General features: G+C 39.4%; 1 protein-coding gene across 1 annotated transcript in view; it reads right to left on the bottom strand.

Moving 5' to 3' along the window:
• Positions 1-2,110: 2,110 nt before the first annotated feature.
• Positions 2,111-20,175, bottom strand: part of LOC108713892 (synaptotagmin-1) — a 29,482-nt gene continuing 11,417 nt past the window's right edge. The window contains exons 2-8 of the mRNA XM_018257582.2: positions 19,431-19,542; positions 18,647-18,817; positions 16,949-17,061; positions 12,302-12,679; positions 11,848-11,967; positions 7,036-7,147; positions 2,111-3,604 (exon numbers count right to left, since the gene is read on the bottom strand). Of these exons, the coding sequence (XP_018113071.1) occupies positions 3,303-3,604; positions 7,036-7,147; positions 11,848-11,967; positions 12,302-12,679; positions 16,949-17,061; positions 18,647-18,812 (1,191 nt within the window). The 5' untranslated portion in view covers positions 18,813-18,817; positions 19,431-19,542 and the 3' untranslated portion in view covers positions 2,111-3,302. The remainder of the gene's footprint in view (positions 3,605-7,035; positions 7,148-11,847; positions 11,968-12,301; positions 12,680-16,948; positions 17,062-18,646; positions 18,818-19,430; positions 19,543-20,175) is intronic.

The raw sequence follows: 20,175 nt of genomic DNA, 5'->3' as shown, positions 1-20,175 counted from the left end.
TTCACATTCTGTCTAAATATCCATAATATTACCGTCTCCAGAAAAAACACCGGAGTGACTTTTTTCAAGCAGCATTCATATATTTTACGTAATCCGTATCCACCGCTGTAGTAGTGTATACGTTGACCTTGTAGGCATTATTTGCACACTGTTTTCTTCAACCCGCCATCTAGCTGTGTGAGCTTGTTCACATTTTGTCTAAATATTGATAAAAAAACTGGGCAAACAATGCCTACAAGGTCAACGTATGGCAAAAAATGACTATTTTCAGCATTTATATGGCATATTTTTTCTGGCAACTGTGCTTCAGTGGCTGCAACCAAAAAAACTGGGCAAAACAATGTCTACAAGGTCAACGTATGGCGAAAAATGACTATTTTCAGCATTTATATGGCATATTTTTTCTGGCAACTGTGCTTCAGTGGCTGCGTCCAAAAAACTGGGGCAAACAATGCCTACAAGGTCAACGTATGGCAGTTGTTTAAAGAGAACAGTAGATTACTAGCCAGCAAAGCTACCTAAGCTAAAATGTCCCTCAAATCCCTGCAGACTTCTGTCCCTCCAATACAGAGCAGTATCAAGCAGATTACTAGCCAGCAAACTTACTATCATCTGTCCCTGAAATCACTAACAGCTCTCCCCCTACACTATCTCTTCCAAGCACACACAGGCAGATTTTTCAGATACATTTTTGCCCTTGATCCCCCTCTGGCATGCCACTGTCCAGGTCGTTGCACCCTTTAAACAACTTTAAAATCATTTTTCTGGCCAGAAATGTCTTTTCTAGATGTTAAAGTTCGCCTTCCCATTGAAGTCTATGGGGTTCGCGAACCGTTCGCGAACCGCTCGCATTTTTGCGCAAGTTCGCGAATATGTTCGCGAACTTTTTTTCCGACGTTCGCTACATCCCTACTCTGGAGGAATAAAAACATTTTAGGTGATTAAACATCCAATATTACCTATTCTTGCACAGCATGGGAATAGCCAAATCCTAACTAATATTTTGTTGCAAGAAAAAATTGAATTTTCAAGTACTTCATCACCCGCGGGCAGCTTGATTTACCTTGAGAAACAAAGTACTCCCTTGTGCCACTGCCCTTAAGCCTTAAAGGAGAAGGAAAAGTTAAAATTAAGTAAGCCTTATCAGAAAGGTCCACCTAAATATACCAGTAAACCCTCAAAGTAGTGCTGCTCTGAGTCCTCTGTCAAAAGAAACACTGCATTTCTTTCCCTCTATTGTGTGCACATGGACTTCAGGATCAGACTTCCTGTTTTCATCTTAAACTTCCTTGCCCCGGAGGAGCAGTTTGCTCCTCCCCCCCCCTTCTCAGCTGTAATCTGAGCCCAGAACTCAGTGAGCAGAGAGAGACTCAGGCAGGAAGTGATGTCGCACCAAGCGAATACTGCAGCTGCTATCCTAAACAAACAGAGAGCTTCTAGAGCTCTTTACTAAGGTATGGTAAAACATTCTACAGAATAAATATAGCATTCTAACTTGCACTATTGCAGCTAATCTATTGGCAATAAAATGCCTACATAGCTTTCCTTCTCCTTTAAGCAGTGGTCCCCAACCTTTTATAGCGGTAAGCAACATTTAGATATGAAAAAAAGTTGGGGAGCAATACAAAAAAGATCCGAGGGGGTGCACAATAAGAGCTGTAATTGGTAATTTGGTAGCCCTTATGTAAACTGGCACCTACAGTTGGGTCTGTTTGGCAGGAAACAGGTCTTTATGCTTCCAAATAATGTCAAAAGTCAAAAATGAGCACCTGCTTTGAGGCCACTCAAACTGTTTGGTGAGCAAAATGTTGCTTGTGAGTCACAGGTTAAGGATCACTGTACTAGACCCTGCCATGAGTTATAGTCCAGAAAAATGTGGGTGGAACAATGGCAGTAACCATCTCTCAATCTGAACAGTAAATCTAATGAAGTTGTTTTTGGGCAATTCTCTGGTTTGGTCACCAGCTCCGTATCTCCCAATAGATCCCTGCCTCATGGATGCCACTGTTCTCAAATTATTGGAACAATACTATATAGCAAGATACCATGGTATTTAATGCTTAACAGGGGTTTTGTTTTTTTGTCCCAAAATAATTACAGTATATCATTATTATTATTACTACCCTTTTATTTATATAGTGCCAACATATTCCCTAGCGCTTTACATAGACATAGAAAAATAAAGCATTTCTACAGCATAGGGTTAGGCTTTTACATTACTCTGTGTATTTACATAAATCCTTTCTGGTTTAAAATTAAACAACAAACATAGATCTCAAGCCTAAATATTAATGGCAACAGTGTGCCTCTAATATACAGTATTAATTGACCTAAAATGTAGCAGCTTCTGTACTTATTTGACACGGAGATCAAGAGGCTTTTCCCCAAGCATTAATGTTGGCAAAATGATCTGACCTTACAGTACTACTCAGCTGTAAACTAAAATCTATTAATCATGCTGTATACAAGATACACATACATATGACCAAATGTATCTGAACACCTGCCTGTCCAACTTGCTTTAAATAATCAAGGGTATTATTATTATGATGTTGGTCCTCTCTTTACTGCTGTGTAAGCCTCTACTGTTCTGGGAAGGCTTTCCACTAGATGTAAGGGGGGATGGATTGCTTCTATTTAGCCACAAGGTTGGATTACTAAATTGGATACTGATGTTGGACTGATTTAGGGTTCCCATTAATCCCACAGGTGCTGGCAGTTCAGTTAGGTTAAGGACAGTTCTCCTCTGTGTAGGCCAGTCAAGTTCTTCCTTTCCCATCTCAGCCAACCCATTCTGTATGCAGGGCCGATTTACATACAGGGTACCCCTAGGCCCGCTGCTGTTCATCACCCCTGTCCCTTCCCCTTTATTTGTGCACATGCACAAATTTCATAATCAGGTTAGAAGGGGATTGGCGCATGGGAAATGTGAAAAACTATTGTATCTCATGATCAGCCCCAGAGCTTTCGAACCATGCTCAGCCCCCTAAAATCCTGCCGCCATAGGCCGGGCCTTGGTGGCCTTTCCACAAATCCGGGCCTGTCTGTATGGACTCCTGCCAACATCTGGTATTGCTAATTTGATGGTGTTTCCAGGGAGATTTTGATACATGGCAGTGAATGAGGACATTTTATTTTAGAAGTGTCTGAAGATGTCTAGCCATAAGTGGAGACTTCAAGCACACAAAGGATTGCAATGATAAAAGCATTGATATGATGCTGAAGTTCTAATCATGCGGGGCCAGAGTTATCAGTTTTATAGCAGATCTCCAAGATTGTTTTGCCTTCAAACTTGTATCTACTCAAATAAATAGTGGATGCCACTTAGCTACTGGTTGACGTAATGACTGCAGCATAAGCTCCCAGTGTCCATCTTCTGCTTTGGTATCCTGGTTGCCCAGAGAGGTCTGTCCAATAAGTTTCCTCCCATTAGTTATAGTTTCATACAGTGAGATGAGAATCAGACAGTGGGTTTTTCCAGGGTCCGGTAGGCCAAAGAGAAAAGTCTCATTAAATACTGTCACTTTGGATTTAGCCCGAAGACTAGATTTCTGGTGCTTCTGCTTATGCTGGTTGGTAAAAACATCTATTCTGGCATACACGTCTGTAAAGTAAAGGGGAAATAAAGAAAAATAGGGTAATGTCATGGTACAGGTAGATGAAAGTAGTAGTTTGGACAAACTGTATCTGTAGATTTATAAAAAAAAAACCTCAGCACCATCTGACCAATGTTGGTATAGGAATGTGCAAACTGCTCAAATTGTTACACATGAAACTGAAGCCACATAGAGAAAGTAGGCTACAGGTGGGCAAACAGAGGTACAATGTTCATGTATCCCCTAGAGTGGTAATAAAAGTGAAAAACTTGGAGAACTAAATTAATGTGTGTATGTGCCCTTAGTATAGGAATTAAATTGTTTTAGCCACTTGGATGTTGTGTGTCAAAATTAAAAATGTGAATTAAAAAGAAAGGGACTTTATCGACATATGATAAAGTTAGTGCTACCCAGACACAGTCATAATTTATGAGACCCCCTACTTGCAATGTAGTGCATCACATAGTTTACATGGAATTTTAGTTGATATGCTTGTTTACACATACCCCTTTACTTTTAAGTAGTGATGAAAGGTTACATGTTATTCCCTTCAACACGTATAAATGTTGGTATCTGATTTTTGTTAACACCCCTGTACTTGCAAGTAGGGATGTAGCGAACGGCGGAAAAAATGTTCGCGAACATATTCGCGAACTTGCGTCAAAAATGCGAACGGTTCGCGAACGTCGCGAACCCCATAGACTTCAATGGGAAGGCGAATTTTAAAAGCTAGAAAAGACATTTCTGGCCAGAAAAATGATTTTAAAGTTGTTTAAAGGGTGCAACGACCTGGACAGTGGCATGCCAGAGGGGGATCAAGGGCAAAAATTTATCTGAAAAATACATTGTTGACACAGCGCTGCGTTTTGTGCTGTAAAGGGCAGAAATCACACTACGTCACTCAGGTGATGTTTCTGGACACGGAATGTGAAAAAGCTCACACAGCTAGGTGGCACTTGGTTAAAGACTGGGCAAACAATGCCTGCAAGGGCAACGTATACAGTAGTGGGTACAGAATATATTATTGCTGCTGTAAAACCATCACTCAGGTGATGTTTACGGACACGGAATTATTATTGTTATTTAGACAGAATGTGAAAAAGCTCACACAGCTAGGTGGCACTTGCATACCTCCCAACTGTCCCTCTTTTGACCACTCAACCCCCTGTCCCTCTTTTGTACTGGAAAGTCCCTCTTTTCTCTGAACTGAACAGCCAGAAAAAAAACAGTTTCTAACTTAATTAGCTTTTGGCAGAGAGCTCAGAACAGCTAACAGGTGCAAATAAGATACTTTGTAACAATTTTGACTCTGGTTGGTGCTGGTAGTGGTGAACTACTAGGAGGAGCAGCACACCAGTCCCTCTTTTCTCTGAACTGAACAGCCAGAAAAAAAACAGTTTCTAACTTAATTAGCTTTTGGCAGAGAGCTCAGAACAGCTAACAGGTGCAAATAAGATACTTTGTAACAATTTTGATTCTGGTTGGTGCTGGTAGTGGTGAACTACTAGGAGGAGCAGCACACCAGTCCCACTCCCCAACACAGCTAGACTAATAGCACTGGGCTCTTATAGTAGCAAAGTAAAAAAACAAAAAAGAAAATAAAAGCAAGGACTATTGGGTTATTACAGCAGTCAGCAGATGAGATCAGAAGCAGTGCCCACAGCAGCTACATACAGAGCACTGCAGTAGAAGGTAGATTACTAGTCAGCAAAGCTAACTAACCTAAACTCACTGTCCCTCAAATCCCTGCAGAGTTCTGTCCCTACAATACAGAGCAGTATCAAGTAGATTACTAGCCAGCAAAAGTTACTATCAACTGTCCCTCAAATCACTAAACAGCTCTCTCCCTACACTAGCTCTTCCAAGCACACACAGGCAGAATGAAAAAACGCTGCAGGGCTTCAGTTTATATATGGAAGGGGAGTGGTCCAGGGGGTGTGGGGGTGGTCCAGGAGGGAGAGCTTCCTGATTGGCTGCCATGTATCTGCTGCTCTGGGGTGAGAGGGCAAAAATAAGCGCCAGCTAAGGCGAACCCAAATTGGCGAACGTCGCGCGACGTTCGCGAACATTCGGCGGACGTGAACGGTCGATGTTCGCGCGAATTAGTTCGCGGGCGAACAGTCCGCGACATCCCTACTTGCAAGTGACATGACTATTTGCTAACTTTATAAGTTTCATTTTCATTTGCAAAATATGCTATATAATGCTGCAGAATAAGCTTGTTGTGGCATCAATTGCAAAAACAAAGCTAGTTTATCTTTTACCTGCTATGTAACCATATAAGGGCAGGGACATATGCTCAGATTCAGGGAGTATAGTCACCCAGCGACAAATCTCCTCTTCTTCGGGTGACTAATCTCCCCGAACTGCCTCCCATGACCCTCAGTGTGCTTCATTTTCCGGAGTCGCCCGTAGTTGCCTCACAAGGAAACTTCGGGCGACTTCAGAAAACAAAGCACTCCGAGTGCCATACTGATGGCGATTTAAATTCTTGCCAGCGGGAGGCAGTTCAGGGAGATTAGTCACCCCGAAGAAGAGGAGATTTATTGCCGGGCGACTAAATCTCCCCGAATCTGAACATGTGTCTCTGCCCTAAGGTGGCCATACACTTATTGGCGGCAGGGCTGCTCCACTGGTATCAGATATCAGGCAGGCTTGATTTTTCTATCAAACAAGGACCGTATTGGGGGTGTTGATGAGGTCCTCCTCTGATGGGCCTGTAGGTCCCAGGGTGTGGGTTGCCAAATAAGGTCCAGATCAGCCAAAAGAGCAGATTGGCAGTGTATGGCCAACTTTATAAGCCAATTCCAACTTAAATTGTTGTCTTATATAAACTGTAGTGTTGCTTCTAAGGCTAGGGTCATACAAGGCCAAAATCAGTGGTGTAAATATAGAGGAAGCAGACCCCTGCAGAGGGGAACAGGGGGACCCGGACTGTGGGGTCTGCTTCCTCTATAGCTAGTAGAAAACCCCCTCCTCCACAGCTGCTCTCTTACTCGGGAGGGAGTGGGTGGAGTTGGAGTGCGGAATGGGTGGGGTGTAAACTGGACAGGAAGTGGGCGGGAGGATGGGGATTGGAGAGCCCTGGGCTCCTCTGTAGATTTTTTTGCAGGGGGCCCCAGCCCACACTAGTTATGCCACTGGCCAAAATCAGCCTGCTGAACTCTGATTTCAACCCTTTACCACAAGCAGAATCCTCTTCTCTAAGTGTGTGTCTGGAGCAGACACAAGGGTTCCAGACACCAATGAAGAGTATACTGCCTGCAGTAGGGGCTGAAATCGATCTGCGGATTTCAGCAGGCTTATTTTGGCCCCGTCTGGCCCTGGCCTAGCCTAAAGCAAAGGCACAATAGTTACCAGTGTGGGGGTAACAGCGCCCCCATTCTCCTATAAATCTGATAAAAATAGTACATTCTTTTTGTTTTTTAATAGAACATACCTCTTTCTGATATTGTGCTCAATGAACTGGTTTTGAATTTTAAAATTCCGACTTCTATCTTTTGTGCGGTGGGAAGACATTTTAAAGAAATCAAGACCTCGCCGATAACATCCTACAATGCAATAGAAAAGACAGGGTGGATTAGAGAGGCAATTTCAGCACAGAAACAAAATGTCTTACACTACAATCAACACTTGTCTTATATACGTTATATTGTTCTTATGTATGTTGAAAAGACATATTTATAACTGATTCTTTTAAGAAGGAGCCTGGAAAGTATATTAGTCTTGAAATATCAAGCAGACCATAAGGGCAGAGACACACGCTCAGATTTGGGGAGTCACCCGGCGAGAAATCGCCTCTTCTTCAGCGGCAACTTCGGGCGACTTCAGAAAATGAAGCGCGCCGATTGCCATCCCACCAGCTATTTAGATTCTAGCCGGCGGGAGGCAGTCAGGGGGACATTAGTCACTCGAAGAAGAGGAGATTTGCCACTGGGATAATCTCCCCGAATCTGATCGTGTATCTCTACCCGCTAAAAGAAGCCTGGATTCTTTGATGCCCCCTAGAGATGATTTAAAGGTGATAAGCAAGCATTGTCACTGTAAGGGGATCCTTCTTCTTTAAGGGTTTAGAGTTGGTTTGACCAACTCTGAATGCTGTGAAAAGTCCTAGGATTCTTCCAAATCCCAATTCAAATCCCAGATTCGGTGCATCCCTAACAGAAATGATTTATTCTTTACTTTAGACCAGGGGTCACCAACCTTTTTTACTCGTGAGCCACATTTAAATGTAAAAAGAGTTGGAGAGCAACACAAGCATGAAAAAGTCAACTAAAACTTGCCTCCAAGCCAAATATTCAAAAATAATCATCTGCTTTGAGGCCACTGGGAGCAACATCCAAAGGGTTGGAGAGCAACTGGACCACTGCTAGACAAATAAAAAGGTAAACTAAAAAGAGTGCTCCTTAAAGGGAAAACACCCTTTTTGGACATGCGCTCATTCAGCATAATGTAGAAACATTGCATGTGTGAACTTACAGACATTAAAGGAGTTTTTCATCTTTAAATGACATTTAAGTATGATGCAGAGCGTTGTATTGTGAGTTTGCAATTGGTCTTCATTTTTTATTATTTGTGTTCAATTATTATTTAGATTTATGTTCAGCAGTTCTCCACTTTTTAATTTTGGCAGTTGCTAGAGCCCAATTTAACCTAGCAACCAGGCAGTGGTTTGAAAGAGAGACAGGAATATGAATAGAGGGGGCCTAAATAGAAAGATAAGTAATACAAAGTAGGAATAACAATAACATTGTAGCCTCAAAGAACAATTGTTTTTTTTCTGTGGGGTCAATGACCCCCATTTGAAAGCAGGAAAGAGTTACAAGAGGAAGACAAATAATTAAAAACCATTTGAAAAGCTGCCTACAATTGGCCATTCTATAACATACTAAAAGTAAACCTGAAGGTAAATGACCCCTATAATATGGTTTTCTTACACAAACCATGGAAACCATGATACTAATAAGAATCGTTTCCTGACCCACCTTAGGCTCACAGTGTAATTACTTTGTGTCATTGTGAAGTGATCAATGCATTGCAGAGACACCACTATGGAATGCAAAGGGATCCCAGAATCCATTTCATAATGGAACAAGGTAATTATGGGCTTGGATCACTTTGTGATTGCAATCCGGTGTCTGCAGTAAAGTCAGACTGTTATTGAATCTGTAGAATTAGGTATGTATGCATGAAATATATTTATTTCTGGAATCAGTGTTTATTCATCTTCATTTTACATCAGCTCAACCGAATGTGCCCATGTAAAAAAAAGAATGTTTTCCCTTTTAAAATAAGGAAATGTGAGTGCTTGGCGATAAGGTCTATGGCAGCTGGTTAAGGAAGATAGCAGAGTTCAAGAAGATATCTATCTGGAAGACTTTCTTTTAGTTGCATATTAATATGCAAATGTCAATGTACCCTTTGATGGTTCTGTCATTTTTAGGAATCTAGGTATTCAAATAATTACTTCCTGTTAATGGACAATGAAAACACTTTTAAGACATAACAAAACAATAACCGTGACATTTCCGTAACAGTAAATGTCACTGAGAATTAAATATTAGGCGCTGTTTTTTTTTAAGACTTTTAAGACTGTGATGTAGGGGAAAAACAAAATCACTGCAGAAAAAACACTATCAAGAATGATATATTTATTTTCTGCCAATTCACACAAATTGTGTGTCGGATTTTTTTTGAAGGGGAACTCCACAAAAACACACAACTTTTTGAAAAGTAAACACAATTTCAAGCAACTTTGCAATATACATCATTTAAAAAATATGCAGACTTTTCATGATTTTTAATTGTTTCTGACAGTTCCCTAAGCCTAGCCCCCTGCTCTTCTGCTGATCTCTCTGACTACTTTGCTGAGCTGGCTGACTACTGTTACTTTGTATCAACAGCCAGCTGTACGGAACGCATTTTAGGACATCATCAGGAGAACACATGCTCCTGTGTGCGCTCTCCTTTCTTTTCTTTTCAATTATTTTTATTAGCATATTTAAAAACAGAAAGAACAAAGAGCAGCAAAGCAATAGCTTAGCATAACAATTGTCAATTACATAATAAAAAGAAATATAATGTAGCAATTCATTGTTAACAAAACATCAAATAGGACAATAACAAAATTCATCAAAAAAAACAAAACAAAATTATATAGAATAAAATAAAATAAGCTCTTCCTCTATATCAACAAGCATAAAATATTTACCCAAATAAAGAAAAAAAAATGATCACATCTTCAATCAGTCTTAGAATGACAATGAGCCAATTTAGATAATTCATCTGAATTATACATACATTTTTCTAAGAAAATTCTATCTTCAGACTTCAGAATTTTAAAAAGGGGAGACCAGATTTTAAGAAAATTTTCTCTAAGACCTAAATTACCATACCTAAAACCTATTGCTTCATCAATGCAGAGAGATTTAAGATAGGACAAAATAACCTTTAAATCTGGGGAAGTGTCTTGGATCCAATATAAAAAGATGGATTTACGAGTAGCGGCAATGACCAAATGAACAAAATTCTTATAATTATTCAAATTCTTAATATTTGGAGTACCGCCTTCAGAAGACAATGCCCAAAAATCTAGCAATGCAGATTCAGGAGACAATTTAAGATCAATATTCAATTTTTCTTTTAAAAAAATTTCAATCAAACTCCACAGCTTAGAAATGAAAGGACATTCCCAAACATAATGATATAAAGAAACATTCTCGGACTTACACTTAGGACAATAAGAAAGTGAAACACCCTCTGTATTCTTAAAGTAAGATAGCTTATAGCTTAAATGGATCAATCTAAAATGTTGAACTCGCCAACCCTCGCATTTAATAAGTTTATTGAGTTTTAATAGAAGATAATAAATGATGAGATGTAATGTTAATTTTCAATATGGATGACCACTTTTTAGCTAAAGTTTGTAAGGGATTGAGATTGTTAGGAGAAGACCTAAGACAAAAGTCAGTATATATGATATCCTGTTGTAGGAAAGATCCTTTATAATTTTTTGAAATCCTTTACATAAAGGAAGCTGATCAACAGCAACACTATTTTTATCTATAAGATCTAAGCCACATAGAAATCTCATATGAATTAATCTATCACATTCATTGAGATCAAATTTGATTTTCAAATCTTCCCACAATATTGGTGAACCAGAAGTACTATCAACTAAAGGTGGCCATACATGGATAGGTCCGCTCGTTTGGCGATGTCACCAAACGAGCGGATCTCCCTCCGATATGCCCACCTTGAGGTGGGCAATATCGGGCTGATCCGATCGTGGGCCCTAGGGCCCAACGATTGGATCCTAGCGTTCGCAAACGGGCGGTCGATTCGCGGGACCGCATCAACGAACAGATGCGGCCGCGATCCGACGGGATCCGCCGGGGGCCCCCATACACGGGCCAATAAGCTGCCGACTCGGTCTGTTGGCAGCTTTTATCGGCCCGTGTATGGCCACCTTAACTGTAATAGTTGGGAAATACCTTTTTTTCTCCAATATGGAATCAAAAAATTTCTTTCTGCTTGTGCGCTCTCCTAATGAAGAAGTATGCGGACTTGCCTCTTATTATATTCACTGATCCCAAGAGGGTGCAGTCACACCTCTGTGTTGCCCACATATGCTGTTGCGATCTGCCCCCTCGTGGCTCATTCCTCAGCCCTCCCTCCTCATTCCAGTTAAACAACTGGATTACAACATAGAAAATGGTATTTATTCATACATTTTGAAGAAACAGGTAACGGTGATGGATATATTAGCGCTTTCTGTGTTATGTGGGCCTCTATCAAATTTTAGTTTGGAAGCCGGTGTTCCCCTTTACATTTAAACGTTGCTGTGTAATATTAACCTCAGGGTAATGGAAGATGGGTAATTTTGGACCTGAATGAGCTGCTTTCCATCTTCCTAAGCAAACTACATATGGCAGAACATTTCCCTGTCAACAGAATGGAAAGCGACTGCTGGTTGGTTATGGGTGTTTGTAGGTCTGATCTGAGATTCAAAATTGACCCTAGAATTTTAGCTAGAGGTCCAACAGGCCCAACAAATATTGACCATTGATGGCATCTTACAGCAGTCCCTCTGGTTTATCACAATCTACAGATCGCCAGTCCAGACCTGAGTGATTTTGTTTGATTGCTGCAAGTCTTCCAAAGTAGACTATGGTGGTCAATACACTACATGTGACATTGTCTTAAAAAGCATGTGTCTTATATAAAAAGGTTGTAGAGTATCTTTCTTTACCTTTGTTTTTTCTTGTAGATCTTCATAAAGCTCCAACGATTTGGAGGCCTTTAAGCCCTGTAGGGCGACTCTTGTCTCTCCTATTAAGGTATGTCTTGAATATTTGTCAAAATCTTTTACCTTTTTCCACAAGAAAGAAACGAGACAGAGAAGTTAGTCTTAACTAAATAGAACAATGTAACAAGGACTGACACATCAACATTATCTGAGTAATGAAATGAATATTTATACTTTTGGTATTATACCTCGCAAGGACCAAACATGGAGTAGGTATCTCCCTTGCCCCATTAAACTCAAGAAATTACAAAAACAATTTTTTTGTGATTAAAACAATAAGCAAAAAGTAGAAGGGGAGTACTGTCCCTTTAATCTTAGAGTTACCTATCCTGCTGAATAGAAAACACGAATGGATCATGCAAGAAATGCAATGGTAGTAAAATGAAAATGCACATACCTCAAACTTCAGACTGGTAGATAGCAGCTGTGATTCTTTCAAAGTGCAGGTGAAGGACTCTACAAACACAGGGTTTCTGCTGTTTTTCACCACCTTGGTGTCCCATTCATGAATGATGGTCTGAACAGAGGAATCATCTGCTTTGGAGAATACCTTAATTCTTACAAATGGATCTCGACTATGTTCTGGGAGGTCTATGGCTTCAATTACATTAATAAGTAGGGCCATTTTTTTCTTATCATAGTAAAGGGACAGCTTCAGTTTCCCTCTAGACATATGTGGAGGATTGGAGTCCAAATCATCCAAACTTTCTGTACTTGGAGGTGAAGGAGTTAGACGCTCTTCCAACTTTTCCATTTCCTTTCGCATGAGTTGGATCTGAAAACCACAAAATCAAATTATAGCTTAAAGGGCATGTAAAGGCAAAAAAATAAAATCCCATTTTTACTTTCTTTAATGAAAAAGAAACCTATCTCCAATATACTTTAATTAAAAAATGTGTACCATTTTTATAAGAAACCTGACTGTATGCAGTGAAATTCTCCCTTCATTTACTGCTGTGGATAGGAATTGTCAGATGGTCCCTAACTACTGAGCAGGGAAACAATCATACTTACGAACAGCAGGGGGAGCCCCCGCCTTACTTCTCAGCCATGCAGAACTCAAGCAGCTTTGTTTATGACGATCCCTAAGAAGCCCAGACCACACTGAGCATGTGCACAGTCTTAGTCTTGCAAAGATGTTTAACAAAGTTACAAGATGGTGACCCCATGTGGCCAACTTTGAAAGCATAAATTATTTGTTTGATTAGGCTTGTGATGCCGTAAGTTCATGTTTATATTTAGTATACAAAATACAGCATTTCTGGCCTTATTCTATTTTAGACTTAACATGCCCTTTAAGTGCAATAGTTGCAAACATGCTTTCTACACCTTCCTGTGTAACATCTGTAACTATAAGGTCTGACCATAAGAATTTGCAACATGGAACTGCTTTCATAAAATCACAAACCTATTCATTTGCACGTGGTTCCTTCATCTAGGGACATGTTTGACTTGAAGCTTCATCTACTGTACTTATATGCATGACATAAAGCTTCACCTAAGACAGTGATCACCAACCAATGGCTTGTGAGCATCATATTGCTCACCAACCCCTTAGATGTTGCTCACAGTGGCCTCAAAGTAGCTGCTTATTTTTTAATTCCTGGCTTGGAGGCAAGAATAAGTTGAGTAAATACCAGTTGTACTGCCAAACAGAATCTCCTGTAAGTTGCCAGTCCACATAGTGGCTATAAAATAGCAAATTACATCCCATATTTGGCATCCCCAGGGATTTTTTCATGTGTTGTTGCTCCCAAACTCTTTTTAGATTTGAATGTGGCTCATGGGTAAAAAAGGTTGGGGATCCCCGATCTAGGGATATGTGTGCCATGAAGCTTCATCTAGGGATGTGCATGGCATGACTCTTCTTTCAGGGATATGCATGGCTTGAAGCTTCATCTAGGGATGTGTATGATATGAAGCTTCATTCAGGGACATGCATAACATGAAGCATCATCTAGAAATATGATTGGCATGAAGCTTCATCTAGGGAAATGCGTGGCATGAAGCTTCATCTAGGCATATGTGTGCCACAAAGCTTCATCTAAGGATATGCTTGACTTGAAGCTTCATCTAGGGATATGCATGACATGAAGCTTCATTCAGGGACATGTGTGACATGATGTCATGATGTGTCATCTACAGAAATGAATGGCATGAAGCTTCATTTAGAAATATGAAAGGCATGAATCTTCAACTAGGGAAATGTATGGCATGAAGCTTATGAAGCTACTGTGAAATAAGTGCACAGTACAACATTGTAGGTGCAAGATGTCCCTGTATTTTAACACCTGTCTTTACGCAATCAAATGTTCTAATAACATTCTGCACCCACATACAAATACTTCAGCACCAATTGATACAGTGCAGGCAGAAGGCATGTAAGTGACTGTCCGTATGACACTCATGTACCTTGCGCGATTGTGCTCCGTTAACAATGGTATAAACTTTTGTGTCTGTACTTGCATCTACTCTAGCAGTAATCTCATCACTTTATGACACGCACAAAAACTTGGAGCTATTAGAAAAGTCGCTCACTGTTGTGTATTCCAGCAAGTTTTGTGCTTTGCAAATTGTACACTGCTAGTTAACAAAGCCCTTTAGTGTATGCATAAGGGTCAGGACACCGGGCGTTTTGAGGAGATTTGGCGACTAATCGCCTCATCTTTGTGGTGACCAATCTCCCCAAATCACTCTGCGCCGGCTAAAACTATTCGTTTTCCGAAGTCGCCCGAACTTTCCTCATGAGGCACAGTGTGGCCTTACCCTAAAAGTCTGTATTTGTCATTATCATTGATTTATACAGAATGAGCAACGCTTATAATAATATATAACAAACCAGGAACTTACAATTTACAAATAAAGGTTAAAGAATAATGATAGACCTGTTCAGAAGACCTTACACATTTGCATGTATTTGTACAACATGAGGAAATATTTGGCACATTATCCTGACTGCTATTAGTTAGTTACACGTTGATATTTACAAACTTTGAATGTCACCGAGATAAGATTATATTTTCCTGAAAGGTTCAGAGTACAGTTCTAAGTGCAGTCATGATGTGGGTTTATAGCTGTATATAAGCTACATCCTTCAAACACAAACATGTTTTAATCACGATAGTTTCCTTCTATCGCATGCAAATGACTAGTATATCAAATCATTGACCACCACAGTCAAATAGAAGCCTAGTTAACTGTGGGAATAATCCAAAATGTCAATACATAACCCTTCATGTCCTGCTATATGCCATTAGAATCCACTGCTTGGGGCATTGCCATAATATTTATTACAGCATAACAATTGGGGGCAGACTGGGTCACAGTTATTGTAAAGAATGTACATGTACTGGCCTTCAACAGTATTGTTTATTTTGCAAAGGTGAATGCAGCGAGCAAAGTGCAGAAAAAAGCAGCATTCGCCAATATTTCGCATTTTGCACACTGCGTTTGGCTGTGTTAAAATAGTCGAAGACCTCCATGCTCCGATTCAGAGTGCAGAGCTCTGTAGCACAGCCTTTGGATCCAGTGTTGGATTATATATATATATATAGAGTTTGGGTAGCTGGGATCAGTTTTCCTGGGGTAACACAGCCCATGGCACAAGCACAACTCATGAGAGTATAGTCTCTTTTTGGCAGTTTATTGTCTCTTGCAGAAAAAATAAACAAAACAAACAATTCAAAATAAAATCCTTGCCACTTAATGGGCTTCTAACTAATACAGGTCAGTTTTCCTAACTAACAGGGAGAAGGCCTACCGCCTGTCTCCCCAAAACAAAGAACATACAGGAAGATATAAAATCCCAAACCTTTTGGTGATTTCAATCCCTCTCACACAGACAGCTTTCCTGTGGCTTGAGCTGCCTCTTTAATTAACCACCTGAAATACATCAGTACAACTCAAAACACCCGGGCTGGACTAGCAGCTGTTAGGAACCTGGGGCATAAATAAGCTCCGTCCTGGACTTTCCCAGGTATCCTAGTAGTGACCTCACCACAATATATATATATATATATAATGAAAATGAAAAAATGACCAACAACACTGAGATATCTTGTGAATTGTTGAAAGTGTATTGAAAAATCACATGTAATGCCGACGTGTCATTTCGATCCACGCAGGGACCTTTCTCAATTTACCTTGCACCCGAAACTCTAAAAGCGGAGTGCCTATGTCATGCAAACTTTTTTGGAATTTCAATTACCATTGATCACTTGAGATAAAAAAGAGTCAGAACCCCAAACAAAGGAATCCCAGAATTCTTGGAAACGTATGACATAAGAACTCACGGGCATAAAGATATCTCTTCAGAGCACAGAAAAACAAGGAACTGCTCATATAACCAATCAGATGGTTTTTCTTCAAGGTCAAGGTACTAATAACCATGGGGCCCATTTACTTAGCTCGAGTGAAGGAATAGAATAAAAAAAAACTTCGAATTTCGAATGTTTTTTTTGGCTACTTCGACCATGGAATGAGCTACTTTGACCTTCGACTACGACTTTGAATGCGAATTGAATGTTTCAAACTAAAATTCGTTTGACTATTCGACCATTCGATAGTCGAAGTACTGTCTCTTTAAAAAAAAACTTTGACTCCCTAGTTCGGCACCTAAAACCTACCGAAGTCAATGTTAGCCTATGGGGAAGGTCCCCATAGGCTTTGCAATCTTTTTTTGGTCGAAGAAAAATCGTTCAATCGATGGATTAAAATCCTTTGAATCAAACGATTCAAAGGATTTAATCGTTCGATCGAACGAATTGTGGTAAATCCTTCGACTTCGATATTCGAAGTCGAAGGGTTTAAATTCGACAGTCGAATATCGAGGGGTAATTAACCCTCGATATTCGACCATAAGTAAATTTGCCCCCAAGACTAGCTTAAGAATGGAATCCATCCAAGTCAGGGGGCTCCCGGGGGACTCTGTATACTCAAAATTTTATTCTTCCCCAATAACAAGCCCAGAGAGAAAATGGTGGGACAAAATTTCATGATGATTTTAAAAAGGTTTGCCAGCAGTATAAAACATAACATAACTTGCCTTTGAGTCTTGTTCTTTTCTGGTTATCTCTAGAAAGCTTGGAGCTACACTTTTCAATATGATGTTGCTGGTAGTTTTCTTCTCAGCATGTGTTCCATTAAGGTATGTCTTTTCTGCAATGTAAAGTTGCATAAAAATCTGTATAGCGTCTGTGTAAAACCTCACCCTACCTGAGAATAATATGTAAATTACTCTTTCCCAAGTCTATTCATAGCCAGGGCTCGTTCCCTCCACCCCATTCATATGGAAATACAATTATAGGACCTGTTATCCAGAATGCTCAGGACTTTGGGGTTTCCAGATATTGGATCTTCCCGTAATTTAGATCTTCATATCTTAAAGGACAAGGAAAGTCTAAAATAGAATAAGGCTAGAAATGCTGTATTTTGTATACTAAACATAAACATGAACTTACTGCACCACAAGCCTAATCAAACAAATGATTTATGCTTTGAAAGTTGGCCACAGGGGGCTGTCATCTTGTAACTTTGTTAAACATCTTTTCAAGACCAAGACTGTGCACATGCTCAGTGTGGTCTGGGTTTCTTAGGTCATAAATTATCAAAACAGGGAAACAAACAAAGCTGCTGGAGTTCTGAAAGGCTGGGAAGTAAGGCGGGGGCTCCCCCTGCTGTTCATAAGTATGATTGTTTCCCTGTCAGCAGTTAGGGGCCGTCTGACAATTCCTATCCACAAAAGTAAATGAAGGGAGAATTTCACTGCATATAGTCAGGTTTCTTATAAAATTGGTACACATTTTTTAATTAAAGTATATTGGAGATAGGTTTCTTTTTAATTAAAGAAAGTAAAAATGGGATTTAATTGCTTTGCCTTTACATGCCCTTTAAGTCTACTCGAAAATCATGTAAATATTAAAGAGACCCAATAGACTTGGTTTTGCTTCAAATAAGTATTGCTTATATATTAGTTTGAGATCCAATACAATGTACTATTTCATTATTAAAGAAAAATAGGATATTCATTTTTAAGAATTTGGATTATTTGGATAAAATGGAGTCTATGGGAGATGGCTGTCCTGTATTTTTGAGCGTTCTGGATAATGGGTTTCTGGTTAATGAATTATATACCAAATATCATATTTGATGTAGCTTCAGAAGGGTTCTCTATATGAATAAATATAAATCCATGTAATAAACATGTAAATATGAAATAAATCCAATAGGCTGGTTTGCTTCAAATAAGGATTAATTATATATTTGTTTGGGATCAAATACAATGTACTTTTTTATTATTACAGAGAAATAGCATATTCATTTTGAAGAATTTTGATTATTTGGATAAAATGGAGTCTGTGGGAGATGTCTGTTTTGTAATTCAGAGCTTTCTGGATAATGGGTTTCCCGATAATGAATTCTATACCAAATATCATATTTGATGATCATGTAGCTTTAGAATTGCTCTCTATATGAATATATATTTATATATATATATATATATATATATATATCCTCATATTTTGCAACAGGGGGCACTATATTCAGTATAATTCACGTTTCAGTGAGGCATGTAACAGAAGTGACCTCACTAAGCTCTGATTATAACCAATGACATCACTAAGCTCTGATTATAGCCAATGACATCACTAAGCACCGTTTGTAAGGATATAATTTACAGAACATTCATGGTAAGTTCATTCAGTAAGTAATGTAATTCTAATGGAAGTTCTGCCAGTCTTACCGTTTCTAGCAAGAGATTTTCTGTATAGTAGGTACTTGTAGAAGTTGTAGACTAAAATGAAGACTGCCACCAGGAACAAAAATATTGCCACCCCCAGAAGAATGTATTTAACCAAATTGGAAAAGGGGAGAAATATTTGGAACGTAGAGAGGGCAATTTGCAACATTCTCCCTGTTGGAGAAGAGAAAAGGTAGATTAAATATACATAACTATATACCAATAGCTATATATGTGGATAAAACATACATTACTTAAAGGCACTAGGTACAAATAACTACATAGCTATAGCTGTAGTGCCTGTTACCTACATTGCACTGACATAATTACAGAAAAAATATCATAATTACATTAGTCCATGTCCCGGTCAGATTTAAAAACTACTACCATGGGCATACAAAACCCATGGGCAGTTTACCTCTTATGCCTTCCTAGGCTAAATTGTTGTCTGCACCCTTTCACAACGATAGCCTGTTGACTAATGGCCCTAAACCCTGCCTGCCACATTTACAAAATAAGGCAAAATTAATTATTACCCCTCCCAACACAGTTGGAAGTAAAAACTGTAAAACAGGTTTTTAAAAAAAGCAAAACAACTCCCTAATTCTATGCATGTTTTTAAGTATTGGATCAACCTTTCTCCTACAGTTCTTACATGTGATGAGGGTCAGATTATAATAAATTTAAGAGATTGGTGTAGCTATTAAGCAGTCTGGGGCCATAAAAAGTACTATATGCACTAAATTATATGAGCAAAAATTAATGAGCAGAAAAAACTATACATTACCAGACTGTCTCAGACACAAGGAGCAAAACTGGATTCAGTAAAGAGTATATTCAGGGTGGCGCTCTCCAGTGTATGGAACATTTGATTGTAGCTGAGGCCCACAGGAAACCATCTGATGGAAAAATGAATGCACAATTTACTAATTATAAACCCAGAATATTAACCATAGTGGGAAGATCTGACAATGTACAATGATCCAGCATGATTACACACACCTAATATCTGTATAACTGAAGGTCAGTCAATATTTTAAAGTCATGCTCAGTTTTTTCTATAGTCGGTACCCACTGCCAAGAGTATGGAGGCTAAAGTCCAGCTGGGACAAAAGAACAGAAGAAATGGGACAAAAGTAATCATGTATTCGTTAGTTAGTGCAGGGGTCCCCAAACTTTTTTACCCGTGAGCCACATTCAAATGCAAAACAAGCATGAAAAAAGTCCCTGGGGATGCCAAATAAGGGCTGTGATTGGCTATTTAGTAGCCCCTATGTGGACTGGCAGCCTACAAGAGGCCCTGTTTGGCAGTAAATCTGTTTTTTATGCAAACAAAACTTGCCTAAAAACCAGGAATTCAAAAATAAGCACCAGCTTTGAGGTCACTGAGAACAACAGCCAAGGGAATGGTGAGCAACATTTTGCTCGCGAGCTACTGGTTGGGGATCACTGCTATAGTGCCATGAATGAATGAATAAGATCCTGGAGTCCTGGAAAGGCAAGAGGAGATAATTATGCCTTTACCTCGAAGC

This window comes from Xenopus laevis, chromosome 4L (genome assembly GCF_017654675.1).
Source record: "Xenopus laevis strain J_2021 chromosome 4L, Xenopus_laevis_v10.1, whole genome shotgun sequence".
In the NCBI taxonomy this organism is placed as follows: Eukaryota; Metazoa; Chordata; class Amphibia; order Anura; family Pipidae; genus Xenopus; species Xenopus laevis.
This window is presented reverse-complemented; position numbering and strand designations above follow the sequence as displayed.